The 21,655-nt window shown below is 42.9% G+C and overlaps 1 protein-coding gene and 1 long non-coding RNA gene across 4 annotated transcripts in view; both read right to left on the bottom strand.

Annotated features, from left to right (window-relative positions):
* LOC309609612 overlaps positions 1-21,655 on the bottom strand; it is a 526,119-nt gene that overhangs the window by 208,088 nt on the left and 296,376 nt on the right. The window lies entirely within an intron of this gene.
* PPM1H (protein phosphatase, Mg2+/Mn2+ dependent 1H) overlaps positions 1-21,655 on the bottom strand; it is a 275,787-nt gene that overhangs the window by 160,702 nt on the left and 93,430 nt on the right. For all 3 annotated transcript variants that reach the window (XM_082351253.1, XM_082351252.1, XM_082351251.1), the window contains exon 2: positions 9,105-9,270. In XM_082351253.1, the coding sequence (XP_082207379.1) occupies positions 9,105-9,270 (166 nt within the window). The remainder of the gene's footprint in view (positions 1-9,104; positions 9,271-21,655) is intronic.

Consider the following 21,655-nt stretch of genomic DNA (forward strand, 5'->3'; position numbering starts at 1 on the left):
GTAAAAACACTGTTAAATAAAAATTTCTGAGAGACGGGAAGTATAAAGTTGGTGATCGTTTTGGCTAAGTTGTGTGATGCTTTATTCTAGACTCAAAAATTAGCTCGGGAATGTTCTCAAACTATTATTCTATACATCAAAAGCTTCTCCTTAAATTAGTTTACAGTAGAAACACAAGTAATGAGATATAATATTGAAATGCAGCTGCAAACTCCACTGTTAGAATAACAACAGATAATATTAATTGAGCATTTACTACATGCCAAACACTATTCTAAGCATTTCTCGTATTTTAAAAATTTTATTTATTTATTTATTTTGGCCGCGTTGGGTCTTCGTTGCTGTGCACCGGCTTTCTCTAGTTGCAGCGAGCGGGGGCTACTTTCCGTTGCGGTGCGCGGGTTTCTCATTGCAGTGGCTTCTCTTGTTGCGGAGCACAGGCTCTTGGCATGCAGGCTTCAGCAGTTGTGGCATGCGGGCTCAGTAGTTGTGGTTCATGGGCTCTAGAGCGCAGGCTCAGTAGTTGTGGCGCACGGGCTTAGTTGCTCCGCGGCATGTGGGATCTTCCCGGACCAGGGCTCAAACCCATGTCCCCTGCATTGGCAGGCGGATTCTTAACCACTGCACCACCAGGGAAGTCCCACTTTTCATATTTTTAACTCATTTAATTCTAATAATCTTATGAAGTAGGAACTATTACCCCTAATCAGCAGATGAGGAAACTGAGGCATCGAGAGGTCATCTAACTTTCACAAGGTAACGTCTAGTGGGTGGCAGAGCTGGGATTCAAACTCAAGGCACTCATTATTGTTCAATCCGAAGGCTTTTTCTACTTGCCATGGTTTCAGGCAAACAATGGTCTTCAATAATTTAGCAAGAAAAAAATGGACTATAAGATGATGAACAATTTCATTTCCATTGTGTTCTTCACCTGAATCAATAAGAGCTGTTATCCAGTTTCTGAGCCGACAGGGGAGACTGCTAAATAACTCCTAATTCAAAACAGAAATCCTAATGGAAATGAGAAAAATTTTAGCATCAAATTATATTGAAATTATACATCTCAACAGTAGGAGTTGTTCTTCTTTCATTTCATACTTTTCCAAGGAGATTTTCCTGCCATATTTCCCAGCTGCTAATGGATAAAGAGGCAGCATGTTACCAGTGTGTATAGGCTCGGAGGCCAGACTGCCTGGGTTGAACCCAAGCTCCACACTTTCCAGTTCTGTGCCTCGGTTACCTCATTGGTAGAATAAAGATAAGAATAGTACATACTTATGTATGTATTATGAGGTTAAAGGAATTAATATTGGCAAAGCACTAAGATCAGTGCTGTGTCTGGCACATGAATGCCGAATATTGGGTTTTAAAAAAATAAGAAGAAGAAGAAAAGAAAATCTCAAGAGCTTATTGCTCTTGCCAATGTTCTTCCCACCTAAAGCTCTGGGGAAATCAGACTGCAAGTGAAACAAGGAGAAACTTCCATCTCAGCACCATTTATTTTCCTTTAGCCTTAAGATTTGCCACAGTGGGAAAATCTATTGAGGAACCAAGTTTGAGTTGCGTTCTCAGCAACTAGGTACATCTTGGTCAAACCTGGTCTACAGAGTGAATCAATTCCCACTGAGGAGGGAACTGTAAAGTTATTCTAACTGACATCACCCTGAACAATTCCTAGTTGTAAAGTCTTTCTTCTTAATCACTGGCAAGAGTTCTAATCCCTGGAACCAAGAGATAAGAGTTTTGAGAGAAACCACTGCACGCCAGCTTCAAAAAAATCTAAGTAGATAAATGGAAATGTTATGTTTTTCTTGACATGCTCAGAACAAAGACCTTAGTTGAGAGGGAAAATTTAGAGTAATAAACACAATGAGAGAAATAAAAGGACGCTCCTATTGTTTTTTATAGCTGACATCATTGCAGGAAGCAGACAGCCAAACGTGGCCAAATGCCCCAGAAGGCCTGCCACTATGGAACCACGGGAAACCTTCATTTAATGTTCTGGGGGGGCTGACTGAGTCCTTCTTACAGAAAACAGATAAAAAGAACAGCAAATCTTCACTCCAGAGAGTTGAAAAGGCCCCTTCTCATTTCCTTTTTACCTCTCCCCACCCCAATTTGATCCTATTTGCCTGGAATTCCCACAGTGCTGCCCTATCCTCTGCTGAGAAAGATAATCAGCTTTCCTCTTCCCTGCTGATGAACTTGGCCGTGATGTGGACACAGCCATCTCCTGTTATTGTAATTAGACACTGAACTAACAGACACTGAAACCACATACTTTGATTTGTTTTGACTAAAACAACATAAGGGGGCTCTGAAGGAAATAAGACTTAGAATGCGTGTGTCCACACGATTCGGCTTAAGCCAAAAATAATCTCTTTCAAAACAGGGAGTCAGATGTGGGGGGAGAATGTCCTGGTTATTGCCACAATGCCCTATCTCCCACCCACACATCTTACATAAGATCATCTTAATACTAAGGTTATGAGATGCCCTTAAGAGTGAACTCTTTCTCCCTCCCCAGAGAAGCCATATGCTATGGTCCTCTTTTTATCCCATTCCTAGAATGACTATGTACTTGGGAACTGAAAAACAAAAGCTCTTGGAAAAGCTGTTTTCACTTGCGGGTGGCAATCAGTACAATAAATAAGGACTTCTTAACACCTTTCAAATTAAAGGAAAGAAAACCTAGTAATGGTGATTAGTTCCCACAAGTCATGATCAGGTGAATTAAAAAGGCTTCAGTAGGAGGAAGGCAGGAGGATGCTGGGGGAGAGGGTGTTGCCCTCAACAAGCTTACAGCATCTTCCCTAAGGGACGATTCTATGACAATGTCTTTCAGAAATGCTGGCATTCTAGATTCTCTTCTTTCCTAGCTATACACCCTATGTCCCCAAACAAATAATCAGAGGCGTAGGAATGTGGAGAGGATTGCACATTGCCACGGAGTATCAATTTCCTACCTGCCTGACTGTGGGCTAAAGGTTCTTCAGACACCAACTACCCAACGCGATGCCGGCACAGGAAAAGTCCACCCCCAACTTGTCACAGAAAACATCCTTCTCTCCTTCATAGTCACTTCATATCCAGAGATCTCAAAACTTCTCTTCCTTATTCCTCGAAAGAGAAATGTTTCTTTCTTTATTTCACTAATTATATCACTAAACTCTAAATTAAAAAGAAAAAACTAGATCCACTGCCGAGTATTTTTTAAGGGAGGACACAATCAGTAATTCACCATATCCCACTGCATTTCTTCAGGCTAAAAAACTATAGCACAGAACACCTTGGAACTCTTTTGTTTGTATTCCTTTTAAGTTTTATGACTTCTCTCGAACATGGCTTCTTCTGCTCCTGACATTTTCCTTTATATGTAGATGGAACCTGAAATTAATTTGTATTTTCTTTCTTATAAGTAAGGCGCTGCTGTCAAGAGCTCACCCAAATACAGGAAACAACGTTCCTTCAGCAAATGCCTCGTGGAAGCTACGAGAAGCAAAACAGAGTGTATGTTATTTTATCCACCAAAATCTTTTTTGTTTTAAAACAGGAGGATTAATTTGACTCCTTTGGCTACACAATTACTTGTACTAATAGGATAAAATAATTCTCTATAAGTTGGCATGACTGACGGCTTAAAGCTGACAGGTACATACTGCTATATTTAAAATGGTTAACCAACAAGGACCTACCGTAGAGCACAGGGAACGCTGCTCAATATTCTGTAACAACCTCAAAGGGAAAAGAATTTGAAAAAGAATAGATACATGTATATGTATCACTGAATCACTTTGCTGTACACCGGAAACACAACATTGCTAATCAACTATACTCCAATATAAAATAAAAAGTTTTAAAAAATTTAAAGTTGTCTTATAATCTTTATACCAATCAATAATTATCTGTAGTGATAAATAATCATCTCACTGCTACCCAACTACCCTATGTTATCAAATACAAAGTTAGGCTCCTGCTGAATTGAATTCCTTGTACATCACTGATCTTTCTTTCTTTCTTTTTTTTTGGCCATGCTGCGTGACATGCGGGATCTTAGTTCCCCTACCAGGGATCAAACCTGCGCCCCCTGCGGCAGAAGTGCGGAGTCTTAACCACTGGACTGCCAGGGAAGTCCCTCCTATGTTTCTAACATATAAAAAAATTCCTGTGATGATTCCTCTTTTCATGGTGAATCTAATGTGATCTTACAGGAAACTTCAGGCTTTCTTCAATCTCCAAGATGAAGGTGATATTATACGTTAAAGAAGTCTTGTGGAAATATTTATTTTGACTGTACAAAGTTTGTTGGGGATGAAGAGGTCGAAAAGGAGGGAGAAATTCATCACATGTTTTCTGGAGAGAGTCCATGCATCTTCCTTTCACCATCCTTCATGCCTGTCAACTCTCTGTTTGCAAATGAAATAATGATGCCATTATTTATCCTGTTGCTGCATTTCTTGCTTATAATAGTATTTGCCATTTTTTCATCCTTATTTTTCTTGACCTCTCTGTGGCCCACAGCATTGCTACTTCTGCTCCTGACAGCTCCCCTCTCTTCTTGGAATTCCTTTGGGCTTGTAACTCCTGAATTCTAAGCCCCCCTAGACTTGCTCTGAGCTCCAATCCCTCAGCTCTAACTTCCTACAATACACTCCCCCCTGGAAAGTTAGCATCCCCAAAACTCAAGTCGCCATTTCCGCCCATCTCCTCACCTTGAACCTGTGCCTGCCCCAGGGGTCCACTTTCAAGGACCAGCACCCAGTGGCTGAAACCTGGCATCTCCCACACTCCCCTGCCCGACATAGTTGGTCACCTGGTCAACCTCAACAGTACCTCTCACATCATCTCTTCCGAGCCTGCCCCTTGCTCTAATCACTGCCTTATTTCGAGCTTTCATCATTTCTCACCCAGATTTCTGCACGAGCCAGACTCCTAGGTGTCCCAGCCTCTAGGTGTGCTCCCCTGGTCTTCCAAGTCAGCCCCCCCACTGTCATGAGTCCATTATGCCCTTGTCTGAAGTCACGGGTTAAAATTCCAGCTTATTAGGGCATTCAATGGCCCTCACGTGTGACACCTGCTTGCTGCTCCTGTCTCATTCCCCTCCAAGTGACTACACGTGCTCCCAAACACGGGAAGACATGCCCCACGTACTCACACGCCAGCCTGTCTCCGCATTTGCACGTTCCCTCTGTCAGGAGCTCCCCTTTCTCTTATTTGCTTGGTTAATTCCGACAGCTCAAATGTCACTTCTCCAGGGAGCCTTACCTCACCTGACCCAGCCTCTCCCCTCCACTGCTCCCCAAACCACCAGGGGCCAATCTGAGCTAGGCGTCCACACAACCTGGACTTCTTCTCTTTCCCCTAAAACTCACTCCACTGTAGCGCTGCTGCTTATCGACGCCTCCTCCCCTCCCCAACTCTGCTCGAGGGGGATGGGAACTGTACCGAGTTCATCTCCTCAGCCCCAAGGCCCAGCGTGCAGACTCAGACCTCAGCACACATTTGCCGGGTGAAGGAAGAGAATCACAGGGGGAAAGGGGGAGACCCACCTTACTTGTCTCCTGCGGATGTTTTCTTGCCCTGGGCCCTATGCCGTCACTGCCCTTTCCTCAGTGTCACCATATCTGAGTTAAGGGATGTCTTTAGATGGCAAAAATCACCGGCCTCTTTTAAGCAGTATATCCAGTGACCTCTGCTAGCAAAACTGTTCATTCAGCGTAGCAGCCAAAGTCGTGATAACGGCCTTGAGGTCCTGCCACTTGGCCTCACTCCTCTATAACCTTTCTGACAATGTCACCTGCAATCCAGGCTTTACTATGTCTGCTCCAGACGCACGGGCTTCCTGGCAGATTCTTTGAGAAACTGCAAGCCTGTTCCTGCCTCAGCGTTCTTACAGTTGCCTAGGATGTCAGAAGGCTCTTCCTCCCAACAGCTGCCCCTTTCAGGTCTGACACCTCCTTTAACCACCCTGCGGCTCACGCTTCCTATTATTACTGCTTCCCTACTTTGTTTTTCTCCGTAGTGTTTATCTGCCTCGCTATATATTTGAATTGCTTGTCGCCGTCAAAGAACGCAAGCTCCCTGTAGGGAGGGATTGTTGTCTGTTTTATTCCCTGCCGAATCCTCAGCATCCAGTTCCTGGAACACAGCCCGCACTCAGTGAGTCACCTGGCGCACTAGATTATGCTTTTCAAGCTTTTAGAAAGCAGCACAAACAACAACAATGAAACAGACAACCTAATTTTAAAATGGGCAAAGGGCCTGAACAGACATTTCTTTAAAGGAGATATATCTGGCCAATAAGAAGCACATGAAAAGATGTTCAACATCGCTAATCATGGGAAATACATACCTACAATGAGGTACCACTTCACACTCATTAGGGCGGCTATTATTTTAGAAAAACAGAAATTAACAAGTGTTGGCAAAAATGTGCAGAAATTGGAACTCTTGTGTACTGCTGGCGGGAATGTAAAATGGTGCAGCTGTTGTGCAAAACAGCATGGTGGTTCCTCAAAATACTGAACAGAATTACCGTATCACCCAACAACTCCACTCTGCGCGTATATTCAAAAGAATCAAAAGCAGGGACTCAAACAGGTATTCAAACACCCATGTTCATAGTGGTAATATTCACAATAGACAATGAAAGCAAGTGTCCATCGATGGATGAAGGGATAAACAAAATGGTATGTATGCACACAACAGAATATTATTCAGCCTTAAAAAGGAATAAGATTATGACGCATCCTACAACATGGATAATCTTTGAAGACATTATGGTAAGTGATATATGCCAACTACAAAAAGACAAATATTATATGATTCCACTTATAGGAGGTCCCTAGAGTAGTCAAATTCACTGGGACAGGAAATAGAATGGTAGTTGCCAGGGACGGGGGGCGGGGAGGGGAAGGGGGAGAGAAGGAAGGGGTAGTTAGTGTTTAATGGGTACAGAGTTGCAGTTTGGGAAGATGAAAAAGTTCAGGAGATGGATGATACTGATGGTTGCACAACAATATGAATGTATTTGATGCCACTGCACTATACACCTAAAAATGGTTAAAATGGTAACTTTTATTTTATGTATAATTTCCCACAATTCAAAGGAAAAAGGCAGCACAGCTCTTGCCTTAAACTCTAATAAGGAGCCTAATATGTAAGGCAGGTGGAAGTGAAGCTGCCGTGGCCAAGGCAGGCATGCAGGGGGAGAGGTGCCGGCTCTGCATGGCATGTCCTTGCTGCCTCCTAGTGGCTCATGGACCCCACAGAGGTTCAGAGCCATCACAAAGGAGGGCCCTGGCTCCATCCGAAAGGGCTTATGCGCTGGTTTCACTGTTCTTAAGGAAAGAAAGGTAAAAAGTTACTCCTGGTTCCACTTCTAGGAGGAACTTAGCAACAAGGGAAAACGCCATCACCCACAGGCCTTCAGCCAAATGTCAACGCTGACTTAGTTTTACAGAAATCACTTTATATCCAGTGGCAGAGGACACCTGCCAGGGGAAAGAGCAACATTAAGTCACTGGCACCCATACCCAATTATCACTAATGTCTCACATTTTCTGAGCCCTTTTCCATAAAAACTCAACCCTCAAAATAAGTCCATCAAGTAGGTACGAAAGACATTGTGTGATCTCCAGTTTACAAATGAATGAAAACTCAGTGGGCATTATCCGCAGAGGATTACACAAGTAGAACTGACTTTAGGGTAATAATCACTAGCATTGATCAAGGATTTATTAATGATGACACTGGCTCAAGACTTCACATGGACTGTTGGATTTCTTGCAACTAGCCTCTTCCACTGTATTTGGTAGTTACCATTTTTTTTTTTTTTGGTAGTTACCATTATTATTCTTCCTTTTTAGAGAAGAGAAAGGGTGAGGCTCAAAGAATAAATAACTATCCCCAAACTGAACAGCTTTAAGCAATGGACTGTTCTGAAACGTCTTACTCCAGAGCCCATGCACTTAACCAGTATTATTTTGTCCTGCCCATCTGGGTCCCTGACTCTCGCTTTTTGGGAGAGGCCTAATCAGTGCTTCCTTCAGCCTTGAAAGCAAGTACAACTGATGAATCTCCATAGGTCACTGTGTTTTCTAACCCTAAGTGGAACTCATGCTAACAAAATAAATCACTACTCTTATTCCCTAAGCGCAAATGCAATAAGACACTATCACTTAGACTAAGAAGAGATTCCTAGATCCTTTACAATCCTATAAAAATTTACATACAAAAATATCCTAAGACCATTAGAATAAATAGTCACATTGGGGTCATCCCATTTAACGTCTCTTTTCTGTAGGACTAAATCTGCTGATGGACAGAGTGCTGATTATTCCCTATACTTTTCTGAGAGCTTCTTCAGAACTTTCCAAGGATGTCTGCTTTGTTCTCCAGAAATTGGAAAGAGGAGAAACGCTCTGTGGTTTGTCAACAGGGCATTCGGTCTGGAGGGCTGCCCCATAGGATGCAAGGGCTTTGGGCCAGTTGAAACGAATATTAATTTGGAAGAGCATCAAGCAAGGTTCCAACTGGGCAACTCTAAGGGGCAGGCAAGGGGAGGAGAGGGGCAGAGTCGTGCTAGCAGGGCCGCAAGCCGATGGCTAGAGTTCCTCCCACTCCTTCTGCGAGGCTTCCAGGGACCATCTCCTTCACAAAAACCTTGAAGTGGCTTCTTGAAAACCACCAAACATATATACTAATTCTTGCAGCAAATCTCATACATGATATGGGTGTTTCCTTTACTTTAAAGGTTTAGAACCTAAACACTAGCTGTTCCATTTATTTGTTTGTTTGTTTGTTTACTTTGGCCATGCTGCTCGGCTTGCAGGATCCTAGTTCCCCAACCAGGGATGGAACCCGGGCCCCCAGCAGTGGAAGCTCGGAGTTCTAACCACTGGACCGCCAGGGAATTCAACACCAGCTCCTCCTAACTCCATGTGTCACCTTCGCTGTGACGGTGTGATACCCTGAGCACAGACCTGCCACTCCACTAACTCTGGGGACATGGCTTTTCTCTCTTCCATTCCGAACATCCCACGATGGGGCCACAGCGTGCATGTTCCTCTCACCCGAGAACGGGGGATGAGGGAGGGTCTTACCGAGTTCTCCTTCAGCTGCAGCCCCTCCCCGTTGGGAAGTGAGGACCGTCTCTTAGCTGAGTTCCTGTTTGGGGTTGAGGTAACGGCCCCTGCTTTCTTCTTCACGGTGAGCACCTCACAGCTGGCTTGGTCTTCATTGTGTGTGCTCTTCCCGGCATTGATAACCCTGGAGGAGAAGCCAGAAAAGCCGGTCAGACAGAGTGGTGTCTGGAGAGCTGAGAGCCTGGTCCCTCAGGTCAGCCCAGGCAGGCTTCACAACTGGCACAGAACGAATGCCCTACTTAATGCACAGGACCTTACAGGCTTGGTGGAGTAAATGGATTTTTTTTAAATGTAATTCTACCAGCATATGTTAAAACATTTGCTAAAGCAATGTGCTGAGGTCAGCTCACCTTCGCAGGTGTCTGATAGACCTGATCAACCCCACCAATACATTTCTAGTCAAAACACTCAAGACAATCACTCTTTTTGCCAATTACATTGAAGACAGACGGCTGGCTCAGGGAATTCTGTTGCATTTCTCCAAGTGATAGAGCAAAACCACCATCAATCTTATCAAAGAACAAGGCAGTAATTTACAGCACACTGTAAAATCCAAGAGAACAGAGAACTATATTTCATGACTGCCATGACCACTTTTACTTTACACACGGAGAAGTGAATGGATCAAAGGTTTATTCTTTTAAAATTATCTTCACTCCTTTATCTTTTCTCATGTAGAATAACACGCCTCATGTTGCATCATCACAACAGACTATAGGGCATGCTGATTTGTACGTCTGGCCCTATGATCTCATGGCCTGTTGATATTCTCTGGCCTAATTACTAATGGTTTGAGCACAGGAATGCTTCAGAAAAACATGCTACATCATTCATAGACCTTTTTCTGTATCAGGTGACTGCAGAATGAACTCTTGGGTTTCGGCACCATTTTCTTATTAAGTAATTAAGCGGCAGCTAAATTAGTTTTCCTGAAAGAGAGCTCTCCTTGATTTGCCATTGGCTGTGTTTTCTTTCCAAAATTTCAACAGTGTCACAGTAGGTGACAGAGTGAGTGTGGAGGATACAGACTCAGTGGCAAGGAAAGAAAGATGCTTTTTTTTTAAATAAGGTAAGATAGATGGAAATCCACTTTAAAAGTGTGGTATATACACCACTCAGGCTTGTTGTACTCCCTCCTAACAATTAATTAGAAAATGATCATTTTCAAATGACTTTTTATAAAGAATTCTAAATTCTGAAATAATTATAAACTCAGAGTAAACTGCAAAAATAGTATAGAGAGTCTCATGCACCCTTCACCCAACTTCCCCCAAAAGCAACATTTTATATCACTCAAGTACAATATCAAAACAAGCAACTGACACTGATCCAGCACTGACAACCAGACGGCAGACCTTATTCAGATGTCACCATTTTTTATATCAAATAGCTTTCAGTATTGAAAACTGTACGCTACAATCAAACAGGAAACAGAGAGCAAATTGAGATCTGAGTGCTGTAAGACTTCAGGGAGTGTGTTTTGAACAGTCTTCTACCAAACCTTGGGATTCTACGGAGGTATTTCAGATGTTTTAACATTTACTTTAAATTCATTTTTTAAATGTATAAGCATTTTGGAAAAAAGTGCAATAATTTAAAAGTTGATTCCCATCTGTTACATGTGAACAAATACATGCTAGTCTATATATTTTGGGCAGCTTTGGCATAATAAGCCTTCTATCTTTTCTCTCTGACCAGTATCACTTGATTCAAAGAAGATCTGTTTAAAAAAATACCATTTGAGGGACTTCCCTGGTGGCACAGTGGTTAAGAATCTGCCTGCCAATGCCAGGGACACGGGTTCAAGCCCTGGTCTGGGAGGATCCCACATGCCACAGAGCAGATAGGCCCGTGTGCCACAACTACTGAGCCCGTGTGCCACAACTACTTAAGTCCGCGCGCCTAGAGCCCGTGCTCCGCAACAAGAGAAGCCACCGCAACGAGAAGCCCGTGCACCGCATCCAAGAGTAGCCCTCGCTCGCCACAACTAAAGAAAGCCCGCACGCAGCAACAAAGACCCAACGCAGCCAAAAATAAATGAATTAAAAAAAAAAAAATTGGGGCTTCCCTGGTGGCGCAGTGGTTGAGAATCTGCCTGCTAATGCAGGGGACACGGGTTCGAGCCCTGGTCTGGGAAGATCCCACATGCCACAGAGCAACTGGGCCCGTGAGCCACAACTGCTGAGCCTGCGCGTCTGGAGCCTGTTCTCTGCAACGGGAGAGGCCGCGATAGTGTAAGGCCAGCGCACCGCGATGAAGAGTGGGCCCCCGCTTGCCGCAACTGGAGAAAGCCCTCGCACAGAAACGAAGACCCAACACAGCCATAAATAAATAAATAACTGATTGAAGGACTTTATTTGGAAATACAAATATATGTTTAAAAAAATTTTGCAATTACTTATCTATATGTAATAGGAAAAAGATCATAAAAGTCATCTACTCTCTCCGTTATTTCAAATTTCTGTTCACTGAAACTGCTTTATCGTTCTTCCTGAGTTTATTATAAATTTCAACTTAACCATATTTTTATAAACGAAAGTCTTTAACTCATTTTACACACGACAGTTTTGTGTAAGATTCTTTTTTTTTTTAAAGTAGATCGTTGCTTACAGAATATGAAGATCATTGTCCTCGTGGCGGGGGGTCCCTCGTAGGAGGCAGGGTCCCTGCTGATCTCTGTGAGGTCAAATCTGCCTCCACACCCTCTCAGGGATGAAGGGAGGAAAAGGTCAAGGTCTAGTTTTCGGCCCCACCTTCACTCTCTCTCCTCTAAGGAGGAGGCGTTTTCACAAGGTTTAAGAATACAATGCTGAGAATCTACTGTAGAGCACAGGGAACTCTACTCAGTGCTCTGTGGTGACCTAAATGGGAAGGAAATCCAAAAAAGAGGGGGTAGATGTATACGTATAGTTGATTCACTTTGCTGTACAGCAGAAACAACACTGTAAAGCAACTGTACTCCAATAAAAAAAAATTAAGAAAGAATACAGTGCAATTCTTGACGACACGATGAAGACACACACTACCTGCATAAGACTATTAATACCACTATGCTTGCTGCCCAAGTTAAGTTATCCCAAGTTCCACAGCCAGGAAGGAGCGCTGCTGGGATTCAGAGTGAGGCCTCCTTTGACCCCCAGCCCAACCTCTTCCTATTATACATGGGGATTTGCATCAGTCGGTGGGAGGACCAGCTGGGCTGTGTGGGGAAGCACGGAATAAGCAGATTAGGCAAGCTCGGGTCCGTGCCTGAGAGAAAGGGGATTCTCTCCCTGATTCTCTAGCTACTGGAGAAGGCACCCAGAGGAAGGATGAAGGATGGATGGTTCAGATCTGCCTGTCTCTAGAGGAGCCCACGTTTAGTCCAGGTGTTTGCAGCTGGAGCTCCTAATACAGAACATGCATTTGTCTGGAGTTTCCCTTTCACATGGATTTTTGGAGAACCAAACCAGGCAGAGGAAGGAGATTTGAAATACCACCTGCTTCTTCTCTGTCACTGATAGTGACTTCCAAGCAACATGTTTGGGGCGGATGGTTTGCTGGATGGTGATGTTACACCCCCATGGTCACCCACTAACATCTTCCCTAGGGAAAGCCAAAGTGGAGGCTCGGCTAGGAAAACAAGTTCGTGACAACCGTCCCCTCCACAGTGTCCTCTGAACAAGATCTGAGCTTCTATTTCTGGAACTTGGCATCACCCTGACCATTGGGACCTAAAAAAAAAACCTGACTAAAGCATAAGTTTAACAAAAAAAGCATCTCACTGATCTCCGATAGCTACACGCCAGGCTGACTCATCTGCCACTGCTATTTTCCAACAGTCAACAAAGCTACTATAATTACATAAATCACGAATCACTGTCCCCTGAATGTGCTGTACATCTCCTATCTCTCTTGGTGGATATTAAATTCCAAAGTTGACCTAACTTCAGCAAGAGACCCTAGAAACTTTATTTTATGCAAGAGAAACCCAGGGCCCAGGAATACTGTGGCTTACACAAGGTCACACAGCTAAATACAGCAGAGTCTCAGCTCTTTCTGCTTCAGCTTTCAGTTGTTTTATTTTTCTATTGTGTGTGTATTCTTATCGGCACTTCGTTGAGAAGGATGTCCAGCAAGGACTCATCAAAGCCAGGGAACTGTGAAGAACAATCAAGGGTGGACTTCCTTTGCCATTTCAAGCAAATACAGCTTGTGAACGACACTGACGAAATATCAAAAAGTCAGAAACGTCAACCTAGAGGGAAGACAGCAGCCCCAAACCTGGAAGCCTGTTTGGTCAGATATCTGATTATTATCCAGATGATAGTCATTTTAATTAAAGCCATTGCCTTTTTAAAACACACAACTGCTATCCAATATTTCATATTATTTCAAATTCCTGACTCAGTACAGCTTTAGTAGAAAGACCTGATTTTTCTCAATTTATTTTGGCTTTAAAAAGCTTGACCTCTATCAACTTAAATATTTCATTTTGTTCTTCAAAGGCAAATGCTTTGTTTACTAAATATATATAAAACCTCCAATTCCTCTAAAAGTAAATTGAGAAAAACTGTGTTTCCTGAGTTCAGAAGCATCATTCTGTCAATAGGTTCAATTTTTTTTTTTTAATGTGAGCAACTATATCAGTAGCTACATTCTCTTCTTATCATAGGCTCCAGCAAAAAGTCAGCACTATCTTGAGATCAACAGGAATGACTTCAAGATGTCCTTTCTTTAAGCAATACCCACCCATGATGCTTATTTTGAAGACTTAAAGACAAAACGTTGGTGGACCATGAATCATCATCTCTTTGGTGTCATTATTTTCCAATTTCCTACAAAGGGGGAGAACATCTTCCTTGAAATTAAACTGGAAGTAATAATGCACAATGGTTAAGATGATGGGCTATCTCCCCAGAACATAGCACATAGCAGGTGCTCAACAAACGTCTGCTGAAAGAATGAATGAAACCAGACAGAAATCAACTCTGCTACTTCCTACATGTAGAGTAATAACAGTATCTTACACTTGTTGAGAACTAATCATGTGCCAGGGACTGCTGTTAGCATTTTACATGTAGTAATTAACTCATGTAATCCTCTGTGGACTCTAGAGTTGGCAACCACTGTTCTCCTCTTTTTAAAGTCACAACTACTGGACAGCAGAGTGTTTGGTCAAGTTGCTTAACTTCTGCAAACCTCAGTTGCTTAGTAGTACTTCCCAGATTAAATTCTGGGAGTTGCTAAAATTTATGTGTTCGGGAGAGGGGATATTAGTCATCTAAATTAAAGAATTGGGAAATTCTGAAGTTAGGGTTAAAATTCAAGTGGGAGAATTGTGAGACCATGAAGGGGAAGGTTAACTACTATGTCTTCAACATGGAAAGTTTACATCCAGTTCTTCCTTCCCTTAGAAGATCAGGATATGTTTGCCCTAGGAGAGAGACACGTGACAAAGTTAAATTCAATTATGGACTGCATTAATCTACCAACCTACCCTCAACTGGACCGAAACACCTAGATTTTTTTTCCCCTTGTAAAAATAGGTAAACACAGAATTTTAAGGTCTTGGAAGTCCAAAATCCTATGCGTGTATCAGATACAACTGGAAGCTATGACCTGAACACCAGGCGTGAATGTGACCATGAGATTTGTAGCAGTAGAAGACCCTATTTAAAAAGAGCAAGTGATTCATTCTGTGCTACTATCACACACGTGGGAAACCTGTTTTCCTTCTTTCTGTTTGTAAAATATTCTAGTCACAAATTTTTAAAAAATCAACTCCACCTGAATTTCAGCAGAAAAATCCTGGTTTTAATGGCAACTGTTAAATTATCAAGTTACCTGCCTTCTCATCTGCTCAAAACCTTGACCTTAAGGACATTCACCTGATAATATAACACACAGAGCAGGTTCCTATCACTAAATTCAGATGAGTAACTCTTCTCAAGTAGTGAGCCCCTGTCACAACAGCCACTGGTCCAGAGAACTGACAATGGAAACATTTTCAAAAGGATTTACAGGACAGTCAATCCACAAAGGATAGTCACAGTTGATAATGTTTTGGAAGAATTCCCACGTGTCACAAGGGTCAAGTCATGCATTACCAACCCCTCCCCCTTGGCACCGCGAGGTACTCAGCAGAAGAACCAACAGAGACAATGGTCAGGTAGACCAAGTTCAAACTTGCCGTCTGTTCTCAAGCACAGTAAGTTTACTTTCTGCCTCTAAAATGGGGATGAAAACTGTCACTTCCGATAGAATTAAATGTCCTAGCATAACAGGTATTTAACAGTACACAGTGAGTACTCAATATTATTACTTAATAATAATATATCCAACACAAGCCAGCTGCCTCTTGTGTTGGGCCCAGAGGACTTTATCAAGTTCTGTGAGTTTGAGGGGAACCTCTCTTCCCTCTTCTTTCTGTCAGTGTCCCTCTGTCAGCCTCAAGGTCACGGGGTCGCATCCAGGCAGCCAGAGCCTACAAGAGGCACGGCATGACACCTCCCTGAACACGGCCCTTGAGCAAGGCCACCGGCTCCTCTGAGCCCTCTTCTCAAAGTGGTTGCAACACACAAGCACTGTGTGTTTTGTGACAGTGTTCTGTACACGGGAAAGCGCCACACGGTTAGGAACGTGCTACTTCTAGGTTCCCACCCAGATCTACCCAACGAGGCCATCTCTCCCCAGGCTCCTGGTCTCAGCAGCTCAGGTCCCAGACCCACAGAAAAAGACCAAAGAGAGAATTTGGTTGGGTTTGATCTTTTTTTTTTTTGGTATTATTCTATTGCTTTGTTTTTAAAGGAAATAAAAGCCTGGACAGTTTAGACTAAAAAGTTTACACGAAGTGTTAATACCGCTAAACAGCCAGTAATCACACTGAGTAAGAAGGAGCAAGCATTTTAGAAAGGCCATCAGGTGAACTGAGCTGCTGCTGATTCATATACAAGTGAGAAGCAGACAGCAAAGGGCTGTAGGGGGAAGGGTGGGAAAGCAATCCTTTACGGGAGACCAAATATAGCGATCAATTATTAAAATTCTCTTTCCTACATAACCCCGCAGGCGATGTTTCATGTGATTCTCTGAAGTGGTTACTGACCACCCAGACAGGCTGGAACAGAAGGACAACTTAATTCCTAGCTCCAAGGGCGTTAATAACACCAAGAATAACATTCTTGGTGTACTAGAAAACCAGGGCTCTGACTAGGAACAAAAGCCTTCGCTAACAGCCATCAGCAAAAACAGCCAGAACATCCATCAAGAATGGATGTTCCTAATGGATGTTCTCCCAGATGGTTTCAGCCACCTCCAGGGAGGAGGCGGAACAGGAGGTCACCCCAGCCCATTCAGTTAACGGCCCGGTGGGTGTCACCAGGGAGGAGAAAGGATGGAAAACCATGGAACTCTCTGTGGTGTCTGGCTTTCACACCTTGGAAGATGGCTAAGCACCAGCAGGTGGAGGAGGCAGAGTGTCAAGACGGCAGGATGAACACAGGCTGAGAACAGAGCACACACATGCAAGGCCTTCTCCCATCAGGCAGCCTTGCACGCTCTGGTTCCCAGGCCCTGTCCGTGGCTAATGAAGAGATGTGACCAATCGGGGGCTGCTAACTGGGGTCTCAAGGGCCACATCCAGCCGACAGACAGGTTGGTATTTTAGAAGTTGTGCCCACAAGGTATTTCTTTAGAAGGTGAATTTGTAGTTGCCCATATTGAAAAACCGGGGGCTTCCCTGGTGGTGCAGTGGTTAAGAGTCCGCCTGCCAATGCAGGGGACACGGGTTCGAGCCCTGGTCCGGGAAGATCCCACATGCCGCAGAGCAACTAAGCCCGTGCGCCACAACTACTGAGCCTGTGCTCTAGAGCACTCGAGCTACAACTACTGAGCCTACGTGCCACAACTACTGAGCCCACGTGCCACAACTACTGAGCCCACGTGCCACAACTACTGAAGCCTGTGCGCCTAGAGCCCAGGCTCCACAAAAGAGAAGCCACTACAACGAGAAGCCCGCACACCGCAACGAAGAGTAGCCCCCGCTCGCCACAACTAGAGAAAGCCTGCACGCAGCAACGAAGACCCAATGCAGCCATTAATTAATTAATTAATTAAAAGGAAAACTGGGATATTTATATTAAAAATCTTAGTTTTCTCATTTCTCTTGGAAAATAATACCGTCAGCAACACCTGTCACACTCTTGGGTGACAACGATCAGAGATGAGGCATTCCTCGCTAGCTCACCCCAGACCTCACTCTGTCCACTTCTGCCATTAAGTCACCAGCTGGCCCCAAAGGCACTGGATTCTGCAACCCTGTAATTAGATCTCTGCAACTTCATAAGTAAACCAAGAAAGTTATTAGATACATAGTACAACTTGATTGAAATAATTACTTTAAAATATTGTGTAGCCAAGAGGGCGTAAAGCAAGAAGACTAGGGCATGGCTTCTACCCCCAGGGAGCCCATAGTCACCTACATAGTAGAGACACCTTCCTATAAATAACTGAGTTGTTCCGACGGATGCCACACCCAAGATATATGTCACAAGAGACCTGAAAATGCAGAGGAGGAGACAATTCTGCAAAAGAAGAGTCATGGAAAGTGTCACAGCTGAGGTGGCACCTGAGCTCAGCCTCATGGAATAAAGGAGGAAATCAAGAATCAGAGAAAAAGCAAGGCAAGGCCCTCCAGGCATAGGAATAACCTCTGAAAACAGAGTGATGTGAACTTTATAAAGAGGGGTGGGTGTGACTTAAGTATAGGCTTGGTGAGGGAGCTACATCAGAACTAGACCATGAAATTCTATAGGAACTTTACCCTATAGAGCCTATGACCCATGGGAAGAATCTAAGATGCTTTAAAGAAGGATCCGATATGATAAAAACTGTTTAGGAAAATAACAGTAGTGGCCTGATGGAGGATGGATTACAGAGGATAAATGACAAAAGTGAAGAGACCAGCTAGGGTCTTTTATAACAGTCCAGGTGACAAAGAGGTCATGAATCAAGCAGTGGCTCTGGATGGAAGCGAACAGAAGGTTTCAGAGCAGGTGAAAGAACTGAGAATTCCTAGTTAAGACCTGCTGGACATGGGTAGTGGAGGAGAGAGGAGCAAAGACGACGCTGCCCAGGTGTCCACTGGCAGGGTGAGCAAATGCAGGACTCGGATTACGAAGGGAGATGAGAAGGTGAAACAAGGCTTGGGGTGGGGAGTTCTGGAGGAGATAATGAAATTGGTTTTAGGAGAGTGAACAGAAAGTTCTTGGTACCAGAAATTACAAAAGGCAGTGGCAGCCAACTTCAGCTTAACTAGGGGTTGGCAAACTATGGCTTGTGGGTGAAATTCGGGCCACTGCTTGGTTTTGTATGGCCCCCAAGCCGAGAACGTTTATTACATTTTTAAGTAGTTGGAAAAAAAAAATCAAAAGAATATTATGTGACATGTGAAAATTACATGAAATTCACATTTCCATGTCCATAAATAAAGTTTTATTGGAACACAGCCACATTCATTCATTTATGTATTGTTTATTGTGGGCCTCCAGGTACAATGGCAGTTAGTAGTTTCCACAGAGACTGTCTGCCCGCCAAGCCTATAGTATTTATGACCTATACCTTTACAGAAAATGTGCTGAGCCCTGAAATAAACTATTAGACTGAATGTTCTGAAATTGTTTTTATAGGTCAAAAACAGTCCGATACTGACAATTTCATATCACTACATATAATATATAAGTGAAGCAAAGAGAGAGATGTAGGTTTGGATAGAATATAATGTGCATATTGGTGTTACTTGTAATGTTAGCTTTGGATATACTTCGCTGCTAGCATTTGGGGGCCATCGTCAGCTCCTAGCTCCCTCACCAATGTAATTGGATAACTGAAGATTAAAAAATGAACACCATAGATCAAAAGAAGATATAGTATTGTCCCAAAGATCTTCCTACATAAATATCAATGTTTTCGTCTTCACATTGGCTGTTTAGAAACGAACTTTTAATATAGTAAAGGTAAAAACCAGAAAGCTGCCATTGGGCATTTCCTTTCAATTAGTCTCTGGGTCCTCTTAGCAAAACCATTGATAACACCAAAGACCAACTTCCACATTTAAATCAGGAAGTCTGCACTCTGTCAGATGCTGGAGCAATTCCCATACAAGGCCACAGTGCAGCTCTGTGGGGGTCAAGTGAAATCAAAATAAAGGCCTACCTAAAAAAGGATTTCGAGTTTGGAAGTTTTGCATTAAATAGAGCAGAAAAATAACTTTTTTGCGGGTTTAGAACATTGCTACTTGCACATAGCTGTTAGCTCCTGTTGGCAATTAAAAAAAAAAAAAAAGCAATGTGCTTGAGGCCACTACACTGCTAAAGATAAGGTGCTCTTTATTTATTTGACCAGATGTATCATTCCTATCAGCAATGTTAGAGAAATGTATTTTTCAAGACAAAGTGAAAGTCGATTTGAAGCGTGTAACCTAAAAAAAGCGAACTTTAAAAAGCCAGAAACTAATGAAATGAAAGCAAAAGATAAAAGGACGCTAATCTCAACAGACATCAAATAAAATACATAAATTTTTAATCACCAGTTTCCTCAAAAACCCAGATACAATCTTGGTTTTTCCCTTGCTCTGGGATAAAGGAAGTTCTGGGCCATCTAGGGCTCTGATATTTTCCTTTTTAACCTTAAAGCAACACAAGATGAGTAATTTTATACAGAAGAGGACTGTTTGGTGGTAAGAACACTCTAAATTGGGATTTCTGAGTTCCTGCTTTAGAAAAGATCTTTAAAAATGTGCTCTGTCCTTCACTGGAGAGGTGAAGGCCACTCATCTACTTTCCTCAAACACGCCGGCTGTGCCCCTAAACACACAACAGAGCAGGATGCACCTGGTGGGGTGCAGGCAAGCAGATTTCTGCTGGAAATTTGGGAGGCAGTTGGGTAAAGCCCTTAAGAGCAGAGAGACTCTGGAACCAGATTCCCCAGGTCTAAAGGCTGGGTCAGCCAGAAAGTAGCTGCAGGACTTTCAGTAAGCTACTTTATCTCCCTGTGCCTCTGTTTCTTATCAGTAAGACAGGGGCAATGAGTAGTACTTTCCTCACAGGGTACTTGTCTGACTGTTGCAAAACAGAACCGTTTAAAGTCCTTTCCATCTAACAGCTGAGTGAATGCTTGTAACCCTAAACACTAGAGAGGTGTGGCATGATCCTCATTTTATTGACCCCACCAGTATCATCTGGAAAAAGATTCAGTTAAACGTCCTAGACAAGCCTTTCTGGCATTTTCTCAGAGTCACTGAGGTTTTAAATGATGTATTATGTTCACACAAGCGATGCTCTTGTAATTAGTTGCACAACAGCCTATAAATAGAACACAGGTATTGCAAGAAGGAATTGTGACATATCATATGGTTTCAGCACTCCAACATTTTTTTTTTCTGAGCAAGTACATTATTACTACAAATGTACATTAAGAACAATAATTAATTTTCCCCTCATTACTTCAGTCGTTGTTTTTAAAAAACACATTTATTTTAACTAAAAATAATCTGCTTTGGAAAATCTTCACCCTTGTGTTAATGAACCTGTAGAGAAAGTCTGTTTTGTTTCCAGATTAAAGCCTGAACAACAACAAAATAGTCCTCTGAAAGCTGATTTTTATCTGATCCAACATTTCTACCTTTGTGCCCAGACCCATGACAAAGCTCAGTTAACAAACCAAGCCTCCCTAATTTATAAGGAAAAGAACATGCTAGTTTAACCCTTGAGGCCCTAGAAGGGCCAAATCTGGGTTCCATTTTAGGAAAACTGATCTCCCCACCCTCAAAAAGCTAGAAAGTACCACGAGACTTTGCTATGACCTTGAAGGAGACAAAGGCACTGACAAGAATGTCAACTGTTTAAAACTGGATGCCCAATACCACCCCATTATTTCAATTAGTTAAAGATAGATATGCTTCCTAATGCTGGATGTTGATTTTGGTTATGTTTTCCCACATCTCAAGTCACACAGCAGGGAGTAGGCACTCAATAAGTTAGTTGAATGAACAAAGGAACTCATATTCTCTCCATAACATCAATGGGGGCACTAGAATAATGAATGAGTTCTAAGCCTGCCTATTTGTTTCTAAAAGCTTAAAATATTTTTACCGGGGCGGGGGGGAGGCGAATTCCCTGGCGGTCCAGTGGTTATTAACGGACTCTGCACTTTCAATGCCGAGGGCATGGGTTTGATCCCTGCTTGGGGAAATAAGATCCCTCAAGCTGCAGGGCACAGTCAAAAAATATATATATGTTTTTTTCATGAGGGTGTCCCCTCAAATCAATTCAAGGAAAATATATCTATGTTCCAAAGAAAAAAATTATTTACTTATGAGTGCTCATGAGAGCAAGACATGTAAAGTGAGCCCCAAACATCTCCAGCAGAGAAGTGGTTGATAAACCAGAGCACCTAGGGCACCTCTAGGTAGAATCTTAATCTGAGCTCTACTGCTGGTCTCCCCTCATAACCAAGTGATTGCTGTGATGAGA

Source organism: Balaenoptera borealis, assembly GCF_965194805.1.
Source record: "Balaenoptera borealis genome assembly, chromosome: 13".
In the NCBI taxonomy this organism is placed as follows: domain Eukaryota; kingdom Metazoa; phylum Chordata; class Mammalia; order Artiodactyla; family Balaenopteridae; genus Balaenoptera; species Balaenoptera borealis.